Genomic DNA, 12,661 nt, shown 5'->3' with positions numbered 1-12,661 from the left:
TCCCTGGGTTGGGAAGACACCCTGGAGAAGGGAAAGGCTACCCACTCCAGCATTCAGCCTGGAGAATTCCATGGACTGTATAGTCCATGGGGTCTCAAAGAGTTGGACATGACGGAGCGATGTTCACTTATCATATGACCCAGGAATCTCATCCTGGGTATATACCAAGAAAATGAAAAACATACCATTCACACAAAACTTGTACATGAATGTTCATAACAGCATTGTTCCCAACAGTCAAAAAATAAAAATAACACAAATTTCCATTAAATGAGAAAAGGATAATCAAAATGTAGTATATCCATACAATAGAAAATTATTAAACAATAAAAAGAATGAAGTACTGATCCATGCTACAACATAGATGAATTTCGAAACATTACGCTAAGCAAAAAAAGACAGACACAAAGACCACGTTTCCATTTATATGAAATGCCCAGAATAGGCAAATCCCTAGAGACAGAAAGCAGATTAGTGGTTGTCGGGAGACGGGTAAGGGAGGAGTGAAGAGTTCCTGCAAAAGAGTACGGGGCACATAAAAATGTGTTAGGATGTCCCTGGTGGCACAGTGGATTAGAACTCGCCTGCCAATACAGGGGACACGGGTTTGATCCCTGGACCAGGAAGATTTCATAAGCCACAGGGTAAGCCCGTGCACCACGACCACTGAGCCCGGGTCCCACAACTACTGAAGCCCGTGTGCCCTGGAGCCCATGCTCCACAAGCAGAGAAGCCACCACAATGAGCAGCTGTGCACCACAATTAGAGAGTAGCCCCCGCTCACCGCAACCAGAGAAAGCCCACGCGCAGCAACAAAGGTCTAGTGCAGCCAAAAATGAAAAAAGAACTGTTCTAGAATTAGAACATTTGGTAGTGATGGTTACATAGCTCTGTGACTATTCGAAAAACTACAGATTTACATACTTTAAAAACGATAAATTTTATGGTACGTGAATTATATCTCCAGTTGTAAAAAAACAGAAAACCACGCACATTGTTAATACCACCTTATATTTATTTAGTTCCACTTTTTAACTCCCCTGAGGCCTGGCGTGCTGCGATTCATGGGGTTGCAAAGAGTCGGACACGACTGAGAGACTGAACTGAACTGAATCTTCCCAGATCGCCTAAAGTTTATCAGCAAAACCACAATGTTAACAATGCGTCGATCAATTTAGTCAAATATCCTGTAACTATTTCTCATTCTTCTTTCCCGCCCCTTGCTTGCCCCTTGGCGTGGTGAAGACGTGCTTAACCTCACTTGTCTGGTTTTAAACAGAATAGGAAGTGAATTACTAAACTGAGAAAGGGAAAGGCAGAAAAGATTTAGAACAAATAATAAAAAGAAGGTATTCGTCCTTTCATCTCCAGCTACCCCTCAGAAAACTTTTTAGGGGATCAGGAAATCACATTCTTCTATTAGCTGACAAAAATTGTCATTAAGTCAAATGCTATAATTCATCAAATCTGATTTCATACATAGCTGCTATTCAATAATTTGATATGAGTCTGATCCCCATGCAAGTATGCTCTTCATAAGAGACCTCATTCTTACATATACAAAAAGTCAAATCTAAAAAACACATAGATCAGGAGATAGTAACACAACAGAAAGATGACTCACAGGTTAAAAGAATTCCCTACTTGAATTCCTGTACACATCCATTATTATGTATATGAAATATGATGAAGTTTACAAACTTTTTTTCATACTAATGTTTGGAAACCTACTTATTATAAAAAGTGGATGCACCTAATTATTTGTTGCATGCTACAATGTTCCTATCTCTGCCATGCACTGGAGCACAGACAAGTGCATTAATAAAACTGTATTTCAGAAAAAGACATAGACATACATACGTTCAATTTCTTTCTGATCTTTTTAAACTGAATTGATTGGAAGAGCTAATTAAAAGTGATTCTTATGTAAGCCTAAGTTTTCAAGAAGGGAACCGTGACCCATTATTATAATTTTAAAACTATACTATTACATAATTTGAATTACTTATTTTTTACAAAAAAAAAATAACAAACAACCTTCCACTGGTAAAGATTATTGAATCAGTAAAAATACAGGTAAGAATTTAGGCAGTTTATCTCAAAGCAAAAAGTCTAAACTTTCCACTTCTGTCTGATGAACAAAAAACAAACAGCCTTTCACACAGACCTGAAAGCTCAGCATTATATTGATTTCATAATTTTGCATTTTACTTTCAAACATTTCATATTAAAGAGTGGCTATGGCTAAAATAAATGAAAGGAAACACATGCATCGCTATGGGCACACACACACACTTCTCGTATATCAGAGTTGAGGACTTAAATTCAAATACTGCTCTCCACTAAGGAAGTCAGACTCTCCTGTACTCTGCATGGTAGAGAAGGAAAGCATGGAAATTCAATGGACCTGCAAGATAAAACTTATAACACACAGTTAAAAAGCCATATATTAAGTTGAACAAATCACTGTATTTTAATACAGCAAAAACATCTGTCATTATTTACACTTCTTTAATGAAAAAGAAAAACAGAACAAAAAACACTTTATAACAATACACACCACAAATGGCCTCTACTCGGTCATGGGCAGAACTACAGAATTACTTCAAAACGATCAAAATAATTGAAGTCTAGAAGGGATAAAGTCTAAAGTATAAAGTCATGGGAAATTTTCGTCTCAGTTTCAATACAATGTTGTATAAAGTAAACAAAAATACTATTCCAGACATAAATGACATAGCATTACTTAGTGCTGGTAGGTGAACTCCAAATAATATATATTCCCTCTGGCTTTCATTCACTAAATGTATATTGGGATAGTGTTGACATTTTAAAATATAAATCAAAGGATTCTCACCAAAGATATGTAAAATTAATTTGTTCAAAATTAGGATAAGATAGTTGGATGGCATCACCAACTCAATGGACCTGAGTTTGAATAAACTCCAAGAGCTGGTGATGGACAGGGAAACCTGGTGTGCTACAGTCCATGTGGTCGCAAAGACTGAGTGACTGAACTGAGCAACTGAACTGAACTGGTAGCATAAATGCAGATTATCCAATTCAATTCCTTAACAAATAATAAACTGACGACTGAGCCGCATCAATAGTCAAAAGTTCAAGTGCTTATTAGGAATGTCTGTGAGCTTCCCTGGAGGCTCAGCAGTAAAAATGACAATGCATGACAATGCAGAGGACAGGGGAATTTGACTTCCTTACTGGAGAGCAGTATTTGAGTTTAAACCCTCAACTCTGATACAAGAGAAGTGTGTGTGTGGCCATAGCTATGCATATTTTTCCTTCATTTATTTTGCAATGTAGGAGACCACCTGCAACGTGGGAGACTCAGGTTCAATCCCTGAGCCAGGAAGATCCACTGAAGAAGGATGGCAACCCAGTTGAGTATTTGTGCCTGGAAAATTCCATGGGGTCGCAAGAGTCAGACATGACCTAGTGACTAAGCCACCACCACAATACCACTTCAAAATCTCAGTAGCTGAGGAATGTCAGGGAGAACTGCAAAAATCCCAAAGTTTAGGTATAAGTGTGGAGTTGGTAAAGGCAAAATAAAAGTTAATGACAGAATGGGACAACGTAGTCATGCTTGTGGATGACATCGCACAAGTCTATGGCAGGCTCAACTGCATGGGGCAGCAAATTATTAGTTTACTTACAGGGTCAGAACTGACATGCCTAGTCCTCCAAGTACAGATGGGTCTGGAAAAGCAGGAAGCAAAACACCATATGAAAGCATGCTGAACAAACAGAAGTGTATGAAACCTTCCCTGACCAAAGTGGAATTTTTCCTGAACATTCCATTAATGCTTCAACCCATGTTACTTCCTCTTCAGCTCTGACATTTCTCAACCTGGCCCTTCTAAATAATGAAATGATAAACTATGAAATAACTGCACTTATTTACTTACATGTGAGTAAGTGCACAACTGTGAAGTTTTTGCAATTTAAAAACTGTATTGAAAATCTGAGTTCCCTATACACTGGTTCCAAGCCTTCCTTCCTGACACGCAGGGCACCTAAAAGCAACATCTGATTTTTATATGACCTACAAAAAGGACCCCAAAACATTTTTAAGAGAAATCCTTCATGCTTTCTGATGTTACAATAAAAAAAACAAAGTAAGTCCAAAGGGTGCTGAATCAAAAGTCTGAAAATCAGGTTTCTGAGGCCTGATCTGACACTAGAGTGACCAACTGTGCCAGATCACCTGAGACTAAGAGATTTCTCAGGATGGGAGCACAGTTAGTGCTAAAACCAAGGAAGTGCCAGCCAAACCAGGGCTAGCTGGGCTCACTGTGGCTGATGATGGCTAAATCACAACCCACTGGGAGCAAAGTTGCAAACATTTGGATAGAATGAAGGATGCAGAAAGAGGCAAGGTAAACCAGAAGGCCTCCAGGGCCCTTTAGTTGTCATTTATTACAACCCTATGAAATATTTATACCAGGTTTGATTGGAATGTACATTGCACACTGTAAGTGTACACTTACGTAGGGTCAGAGCTTACTGGGAATATTTTGTGAAGCTATTCATTAAATTTATTAAATTTGGAGCTACATAAGCATTAATAATAAAACAGAGCTAGGAGTTTTTAGTTTTTTTAATTTTCATTTCTATAGCAAAGAGGAAAAATAAGCTGCTTCTAGAAAATACCAAGCCAACAGAGAAAATTCTTCCAATATCCACATCCAGCTTAACCCCATTTCTCCTCTTCCCAAATCACTGGAGACCTAGGACATCTGGACGAAAGTTTAAAAACAGAACATATTATTTTGACTTACTGATAGCCACTCTGAAAGAATACATTTCCACATTTTTAAGAAAGTAAGAACTTAGAAACATGTTTTACAAGTAACTATAAAACCCTACAGAAAAGTAAAGGCAACTATAGCAACCAGCAACAATAGAGTCGTAAAAGAAAAAAGATAAGAAGATCTTGAATTGTTAGAGTATGTTCACTTTCAAATATGTTCCCTAACTTTGGAACTCTAATCCTGAAGAATCCCACTTCAGAGGATAACAAAACAAATTATATGTAAGATCAAGTCACATAAGCTCAGGGGTGATAAAATGAGAACAAACATTTGGACTTCTTCTTTCCTCCTTGGGCATTCTAATTTAAGATAATATCTGACTTACTGGGACTAATACAGGTCCTAACAAAAGCATTTCTCCCATGAAGATTCAGTGATGAGAAATCTCTGAAAGTACAACTATGAAAGAATTGCTACTCAGTTACTGTTTTTTAAGGCAATAACACCAGGGAAGCTTATAAGAAAATGCCTTCAATCTGAAAAACCTACAATATCCATGATATATACTTTTTTCAGTCATGAATGAACTAGTCTACCAGGTCTCATCAGCATCTTAAGTACAGCAGTGGCTGAACCACCACTAACATTTATCTAACAGGCTCCTTTATGAGAACTGGTCCTATGAAGTCTGATGTCACCAAGAGATTTCTTACTAGTTACTTCAAGGCAGCCTCAAAGTATGCTTGCGGATTCACCCAGGTGGCTCTGCACACACACAACCAAGCATGTGTTTCCCCTTGCCTCTTCCGAAAGTAGTTTCTCTTCCCAAATCAGTCAACAGTTTGTGCCCAAGTCTATCACAGATGCTGTGGGGACATGAAGGTGTGTGCAAGAGAGGGGATCCAGGCCTTCAGGATAGTTAAACTTGACTTGGGGAGATAAGACATATTCTCACGAGGAGTTCCCAGTGCCAGCAAAATGGACGGCTGTCTTATTAGGAATATGGGGATGCTATCACTTGCCTATTACTTGCATAAATGACAAAGCTTTCATCAAAATAGGTAAGAAATCCATGCTATCTATTTCAAATATACTGGAGTACAATGAATATTCAATAAACAAAAGAGTTTTAGTATGTAATAAGTAACATACCAGTGTGCAATAGTAGAAAAGATGGGGCAAGAGCCCTGTTTAGGGGGTTTTGTTTGTTTTTGGAAACACTGTGGGGCACGTGGGATCTGAGTTCCCTGACCAGGGATTGAACCCATCCCCCTACAGTGGAAGCTCAGAGTCTTAATCACTAGACCACCGGGAAGTCCTGGGATGAGAGTCTTAATGACAAAAGTGAAGTGAAGTCGCTCAGTCGTGTCCAACTCTTTGCAACTCCATGGACGGTAACCTACCAGGCTCCGCGGTCCATGGGATTTTCCAGACAAGAATACTGGAGTGGGCTACCATTTCCTTCTCCAGGGGATCTTCCCAACCCAGGGATCGAAGCCAGGTCTCCCGCATTGCAGACAGACGCTTTACCGTCTGAGCCACTAGGGAATCACCTAAACTCAGGAAAAGAAGTCAGGAAAAAGGAACGGTTTTGCTATTATTACCTCAGCAGTAGCAACAGCAAAGGAGAGTGGCTTCTCAAGGCTTTTCTTGAAACCCAGGGGTGTGTTAAGAATAAGCTGCTGGACTAGGTTCTCAGAGGTTTTAATCCTAACTCCTTCACAATCACATTCTCTCTTGCCCCAGTTTTTTACCTGTACTACTTAAGGTTTGAACTAGATGATGGCTAATATTCCTTTAATGAACACTTCTGGTAACCCTTTCTTTGATAAATATATCCCCTTTCCATCTCCTCTGCTCTCCTTCCCATCCCCACTAAATTACAATGTATAATATTAAATTATTCATGAATCAGTGACTTTAGTTTTTTGTGTTTATATATTGCTGGCTTTATGGCAACTGGTTAACAAAGCAAAATTCTAATTCAGATTGTTAACATTATCAGTTTATATTATCTAGTCCTAATAACCTAGCCAGATTAGTGTGGCCTATTACTCAATGTTGTTACAAGAAGTTTTGGCATAGCTATAATTGCCAATGGTGAAGACCAACTCAAATACTGATGTATTCACTGCGTTTAGCTGGTTTAAAATTGGCTTAGCTACACAGCAACCAAGAGTAAGAAAATGTTTCATTTCTTTTTTAAGACAATCTAGTGACAACATCTAAGTATGACTTTGGTATAAAATGGTTACATAAATATCCTTTCATCTTAAGTCTTATTAAACACATGGTGTTTAGTTTTAAAAAAAAAGACATTAAGAGCAGAAGAAGATAAATATGGGTTGCAATATCAAACTATTTCTATTATCATTTTAATGTTGGAAATCTTATTTGGATATCTGAATGTTAGGACAATTAACATCTAGTAACAGCAATGAATTCAAATAAAATGAACTCCAATAAACTGCTAAACAATACAACACTCTTTTAAGTCATTTCAAGACAGAGAAAAAAGAAATCCAAAATGGAAAAGGAAGAACCTACTCAAGCTTCCATATCATATTATGGTATGATAAGGTATGATATCATACCATATTATATTATGGTATGATAAGGAGAATAAGAACAAAAATAAATCAGATAATTGAGAAATATGCCGGAGAAGTTTTTAAATACTATTCTTGCTTGTATCTACTAGCTCCACTCTACACTTTAAAATTTGGCCAAATTTTCAAAGTATTTGTTAAACAGTTCCTGCATCTGACATATGTTTCCAGGATACTTCTGACATTGATATAAGAGATTATAAAACATTTAGAAATGAAAATGTTACTCTCCAACAAAAAACACTGTAACTTCCAAGCTTCTTCTGTATTCACAAGATGGAAAAACATTTGGAAAATAGTAGCTTTCAGTTTTAAAATGTTCAAATAATATACTTTAAAACAAACACAAAAAGTGTAATTGTTCAAGGCAGGGAAGAGACAAGTCTAAATAAAATAAGATTTTAAAATTTATTCTAGGAGACATTCCCTTTCCTTTGCAGTCTCAATCTTCTTTACTCCATAATAAGTAAATTCTTTTATCCCTTCAGCTGGGAAGGACAATTTTTACTCCACCAAGGTGAGGACAGGACCACTGCAGGGCTCACCCAGCAAGAAACGCATACATATGGAGTAGCGTCAACTAGAGCAAATGAAGTGTGTGCAGGAATTGCTCTGCAATGCATTAATTTAGGAACTCAGCGGAGAGGCTCCTACTATATCGAGCTGATCTAAACTTGAGCTCATGATAACACTGCACGAAGCTATGGTAGATAAAAGTGATAGGTAGCGCCAATAGAACAATTCCACTGACAACACAAACTCCTCCAAGAATTCTTCCAGGCACTGTGATAGGATACATATCTCCATAGCCAACTGTAGTCATAGAGATAATCACCCACCAGCAGGCAGCGGGGATGCTGGCGAAGTCCTTGTTGGATGTTTCCAGGTCCAACCCATGTTCAAGAAGCTGAGAAAGTGCACTAAAGATTGCCATGGCAACACAAATGAAGACAAGTAACATAACCATCTCTCGGTAGCATCGTTTGAGAGTCAAACCAAGTGTCTGAAGACCAATGAAGTGACGGGCCAGCTTAATCACCCAAAAAATCCTCATCATTCTAAGCACCCGCAAGGTGACTCCAGCCCTCTGGAGTTGAGAGTTCTCGCCTGTAAATACGGTCATTAACACGGAGATGTAATACGGTGTGATTGCCAGTAAATCAATGATGTTCAGAGGTCTCTTGACAAACTCACACTTGTTTTTGGAGACGATGAACCTCACGATGCACTCCGCAGTGAACCAGCCTATGCAGATAGCTTCAATTATCCTGTCAAGAGAACAAAAGAAGAATTGATCATTTTATTTTTAAGCATTTTAATAGCTCTTAGATTTCTTCAGATAGTACTACACTAACATACTAATTTAGTTACTTTTCCAGAAAACATAAAAGAACAGACAGCATCTCCAACATCACCAGACCCACCAGGATGCAACAGAACAACAAATACTTCAACAGATGAAAACTGAACTTGATGAAGCTCTTATTAATATACAGCATGTAATACCATTAAAAAATTTGTTTGCTTATCACTAGTACTGTAGAAAAATCTCTCTCTTACATGGTGGCCTGAAATTAACTTATACTCAGCTTGCCACAATACGAAATGTTATTCCATGAGGATAGTGGTTCTCTAGTGTGATGTAAGTTATTAGGTGAATCAGAAAGACATGGTTCCTACAGACAGTGGGCACACCCAAGTTTTTGATGATTTATTTCTTGGTAAATAAGAGTGAAAGGGCCTTGTCCAGTGCGTCTCAAGCCAGGAGGACTCCATCGCTTTGCGCTGCGAGGATTGCCTTGCCGACTGCTGCAGGCCATCAAGCTCTACCTGCAGAGGCAGAGGCTGCTTCGAGACCTGCGCCCCTTCCCCTCGCCCCCCACTCACTGGCTCTACGGGCATCAAAAGGTAGACACATCGGAGGCAGGGGTGAAGGAGGATGCTGGAAACCCGATCGCGCAGAGAAGCAGCTGCTTCCTTCTTTTCCTCCCATCTCTAGCCTGTGGCTCCCGGCACTTACATTACTCCATCAAACACCCTAGAGCCACTGCTACTGCTGCTGCTGCTAAGTCGCTTCAGTCGTGTCCAACTCTGTGCGACCCCACAGATGGCAGCTCATCAGGCTCCACCTTCCCTGGGATTCTCCAGGCAAGAACACTGGTGCGAGTTGGCATTTCCTTCTCCAATGCATGCCACTAGAAGGGATATTTAGGGGGTAGGAGTGGACTTTCCTCACAGCTTAGTCGGTAAAGAATCTGCCTGCAATGCAGGAGACCTGGGTTCGATTCCTGGGTTGGGAAGATCCCCTGGAGAAGGAAATGGCAATCCACTCCAGTACTCTTGCCTGGAAAATCCCATGGACAGAGGAGCCTGGTGGGCTACAGTCCATGGGGTTGCAAGAGTTGGACACGACTTAGCGACTAAACCACCACCACCACCACCAAATAAGAGTGAACTCAAGATCATTTCCTAAAATGTTACTGTTATTTCTTTTTCTCTACAGGCTTGTGTGGGAGACACTGAATCTGAGCCTGCTTTTAGGCTTTGCAGGAATGCCAGTGCCTCCACCAGGAGAGCACCAGATCATGACCATCTTATCACGAGCGTCAGAAAGGAAAAAAGGCTGAAGATTCCTACACTGGAGCAAAATAATCACTAGAATTTTCCCAAAGACCCAACAAGTTTGCTTATTCATTTTCCATAGCTGTTTTCATGCATCATGTATTTTTTTAAATATAAGGTCACATTTTACCTAGATCGGTATTTACCAACCTTTCCACATTACTGCACACAGAAAAGCATGTAATAAATAGAGCATACTGGCATCAGGGGTAGCATTTCTGAAGTGGAAGCCACCAGCCTTGCCTCATACTCCCCAAGGCTGAGGAATTAAGTCTCAGCATACTGGTTAGGAAGCCCTGATAAAGAGTGAGCGGTAAGGCTAAAGTGATTTTTAATTAAATTACATTTTACAATTCAAATTAAAAGTTATAATTGAGACTTCCCTGGTGGTCCAGTTGGTTAAGAATCTGTCTTCCAACGCAGTAGACGCAGGTTTGATTCCTGCTTGGGGAACTAAGATCTTCACATGCCTCGGAGCAACTGAGCCCCCATCACAACTAGAGAGTTCACACATCGTGACGAAAGATCCTGTGTGGTGTAACTTAAGACTCAACACAGCCCAAAAAGTAAATAAATACGTATTTTTTAAAGACATAATAATCATTATGCCCTCATTCATTTTTTCCCACTTAATTCAGTCTTGCTACTAACCTAGACCCAAACCTGAGAAGTATGATGGAGAGAGAAGAAAATAAAGCAGGTGGGATGGTAAGGTTTGTGGAGTGACAATTTGAAAAGAATTACCCACGGTGCATTGCACAGGACACAAACTGCACTGGATGAGACTTATGGAAATGAATAAATAAAATGAACCATGTTCCCCTACTACAGATGCTGGGAAAGACTGAGGGCAGGAGGAGAAGGGGGCGACAGAGGATGAGATGATTGGATGGCATCACTGACTCAATGGATGTGAGTTTGAGCAAACTCCAGGAGATGGTGAAGGACAAGGAAGCCTGGCATGCTGTAATCCATGAGGTCACAAACAGTCGGACACAACTTAGCCACTGAACAACAACAATCTGCTTACAGTGGTTCCCAGAGCCACAGAGATTAATTTTATTTATTTATTGAATAGGTGATAAATTCACAGGGTTTAAATTTCAAAGGTTAAAAAAAAGTACAGTGCCCCATTCCCCCAGCACTCAGTTCCCTAGTGTCCATCTCAGTCCTGATTCCTCAGAGCCCTGGTTAGAAGGGCAAGAGCCACTGCCCACCAAGAGAGTGGAAACCTAAGTGTATTAATTTCTTGAGGCTACTGTAAAAACTCAGTGGCTTCATTTCAGTTCAGTCGCTCAGTCATGTCCGACTCTTTGTGACCCCATGAATCACAGCTCGCCAGGCCTCCCTGTCCATCACCAACTCCCGGAGTTCACTCAAACTCACGTCCATCGAGTCAGTGATGCCACCCAGCCATCTCATCCTCTGTCATCCCCTTCTCCTCCTGCCCCCAATCCCTCCCCGCATCAGAGCCTTTTCCAATGAGTCAACTCTTCGCATGAGATGGCCAAAGTATTGGAGTTTCAGCTTTAGCATCAGTCCTTCCAATGAATATTCAGGACTGATCTCCTTTAGAATGGACTAGTTGGATCTCCTTGCAGTCCAGGGGACTCTCAAGAGTCTTCTCCAACACCACAGCTCAAGAGCATCAATTCTTCGACGCTCAGCTTTCTTCACAGTCCAACTCTCACATCCATACATGACCACTGGAAAATCCATAGCCTTGACTAGACAGACCTTTGTTGGCAAAGTAATGTCTCTGCTTTTGAATACGCTATCTAGGTTGGTCATAACTTTCCTTCCAAGGAGTGAGCATCTTTTAATTTCATGGCTGCAATCACCATCTGTAGTGATTTTGGAGCCCAAAAAAATAAAGTCTGACACTGTTTCCCCATCTATTTCCCATGAAGTGATGGCACCAGATGCCATGATCTTTGTTTTCTGGACGTTGAGCTTTAAGCCAACTTTTTCACGCTCCTCTTTCACTTTCATCAAGAGGCTTTTTAGTTCCTCTTCACTTTCTGCCATAAGGGTGGTGTCATCTGCATATCTGAGGTTATTGATATTTCTCCCAGCAATCTTGATTCCAGCTTCTGTTTCTTCCAGCCCACCGTTTCTCATGATGTACTCTGCATATAAGTTAAATAAGCAGCGTGACAATATACAGCCTTGACATACTCCTTTTCCTATTTGGAACCAGTCTGTTGTTCCATGTCCAGTTCTAACTGTTGCTTCCTGACCTGCATACAGATTTCTCAAGAGGCAGGTCAGGTGGTCTGGTATTCCCATCTCTTTCAGAATTTTCCATAGTTAATTGTGATCCACACAGTCAAAGGCTTTGGCATAGTCAATAAAGCAGAAATAGATGTTTTTCTGGAACTCTCTTGCTTTTTCCTAGAGAAATCTACTTTTTCACAAATCCAGAGGTCAGAAGTGCCAAATCATTATCATCAAGCCAAAATCAAGGGTGAGGAGGAGCCACTCCCTCTGGAGGCTCCAGGGTAGAACCCATTCCTCACCTCCACCAGCTCCTGGTTGGCATCCCTTGGTTGGAGCCACATCACTCCTATCTCTGCCTCCGCGGCCACTGTGTTAAATCTCCCTCTGCTTCCACCATGTAAGGACACACCATGTAAAGATACATTTGATAGCATTTAG

At 40.2% G+C, this 12,661-nt stretch overlaps 1 protein-coding gene across 2 annotated transcripts in view; it reads right to left on the bottom strand.

Annotated features, from left to right (window-relative positions):
* Window positions 1–8,003: 8,003 nt before the first annotated feature.
* KCNG3 (potassium voltage-gated channel modifier subfamily G member 3) overlaps window positions 8,004–12,661 on the bottom strand; it is a 50,665-nt gene continuing 46,007 nt past the window's right edge. For both annotated transcript variants that reach the window (XM_068985645.1, XM_068985652.1), the window contains exon 2: window positions 8,004–8,649. In XM_068985645.1, coding sequence (XP_068841746.1) covers window positions 8,004–8,649 — 646 coding nt within the window. The remainder of the gene's footprint in view (window positions 8,650–12,661) is intronic.

Source organism: Capricornis sumatraensis, chromosome 1 (assembly GCF_032405125.1).
Source record: "Capricornis sumatraensis isolate serow.1 chromosome 1, serow.2, whole genome shotgun sequence".
NCBI classification, from domain to species: domain Eukaryota; kingdom Metazoa; phylum Chordata; class Mammalia; order Artiodactyla; family Bovidae; genus Capricornis; species Capricornis sumatraensis.
The sequence above is the reverse complement of the archived record's forward strand: the minus strand, read 5'-3'. Positions and strand labels throughout refer to the sequence as shown.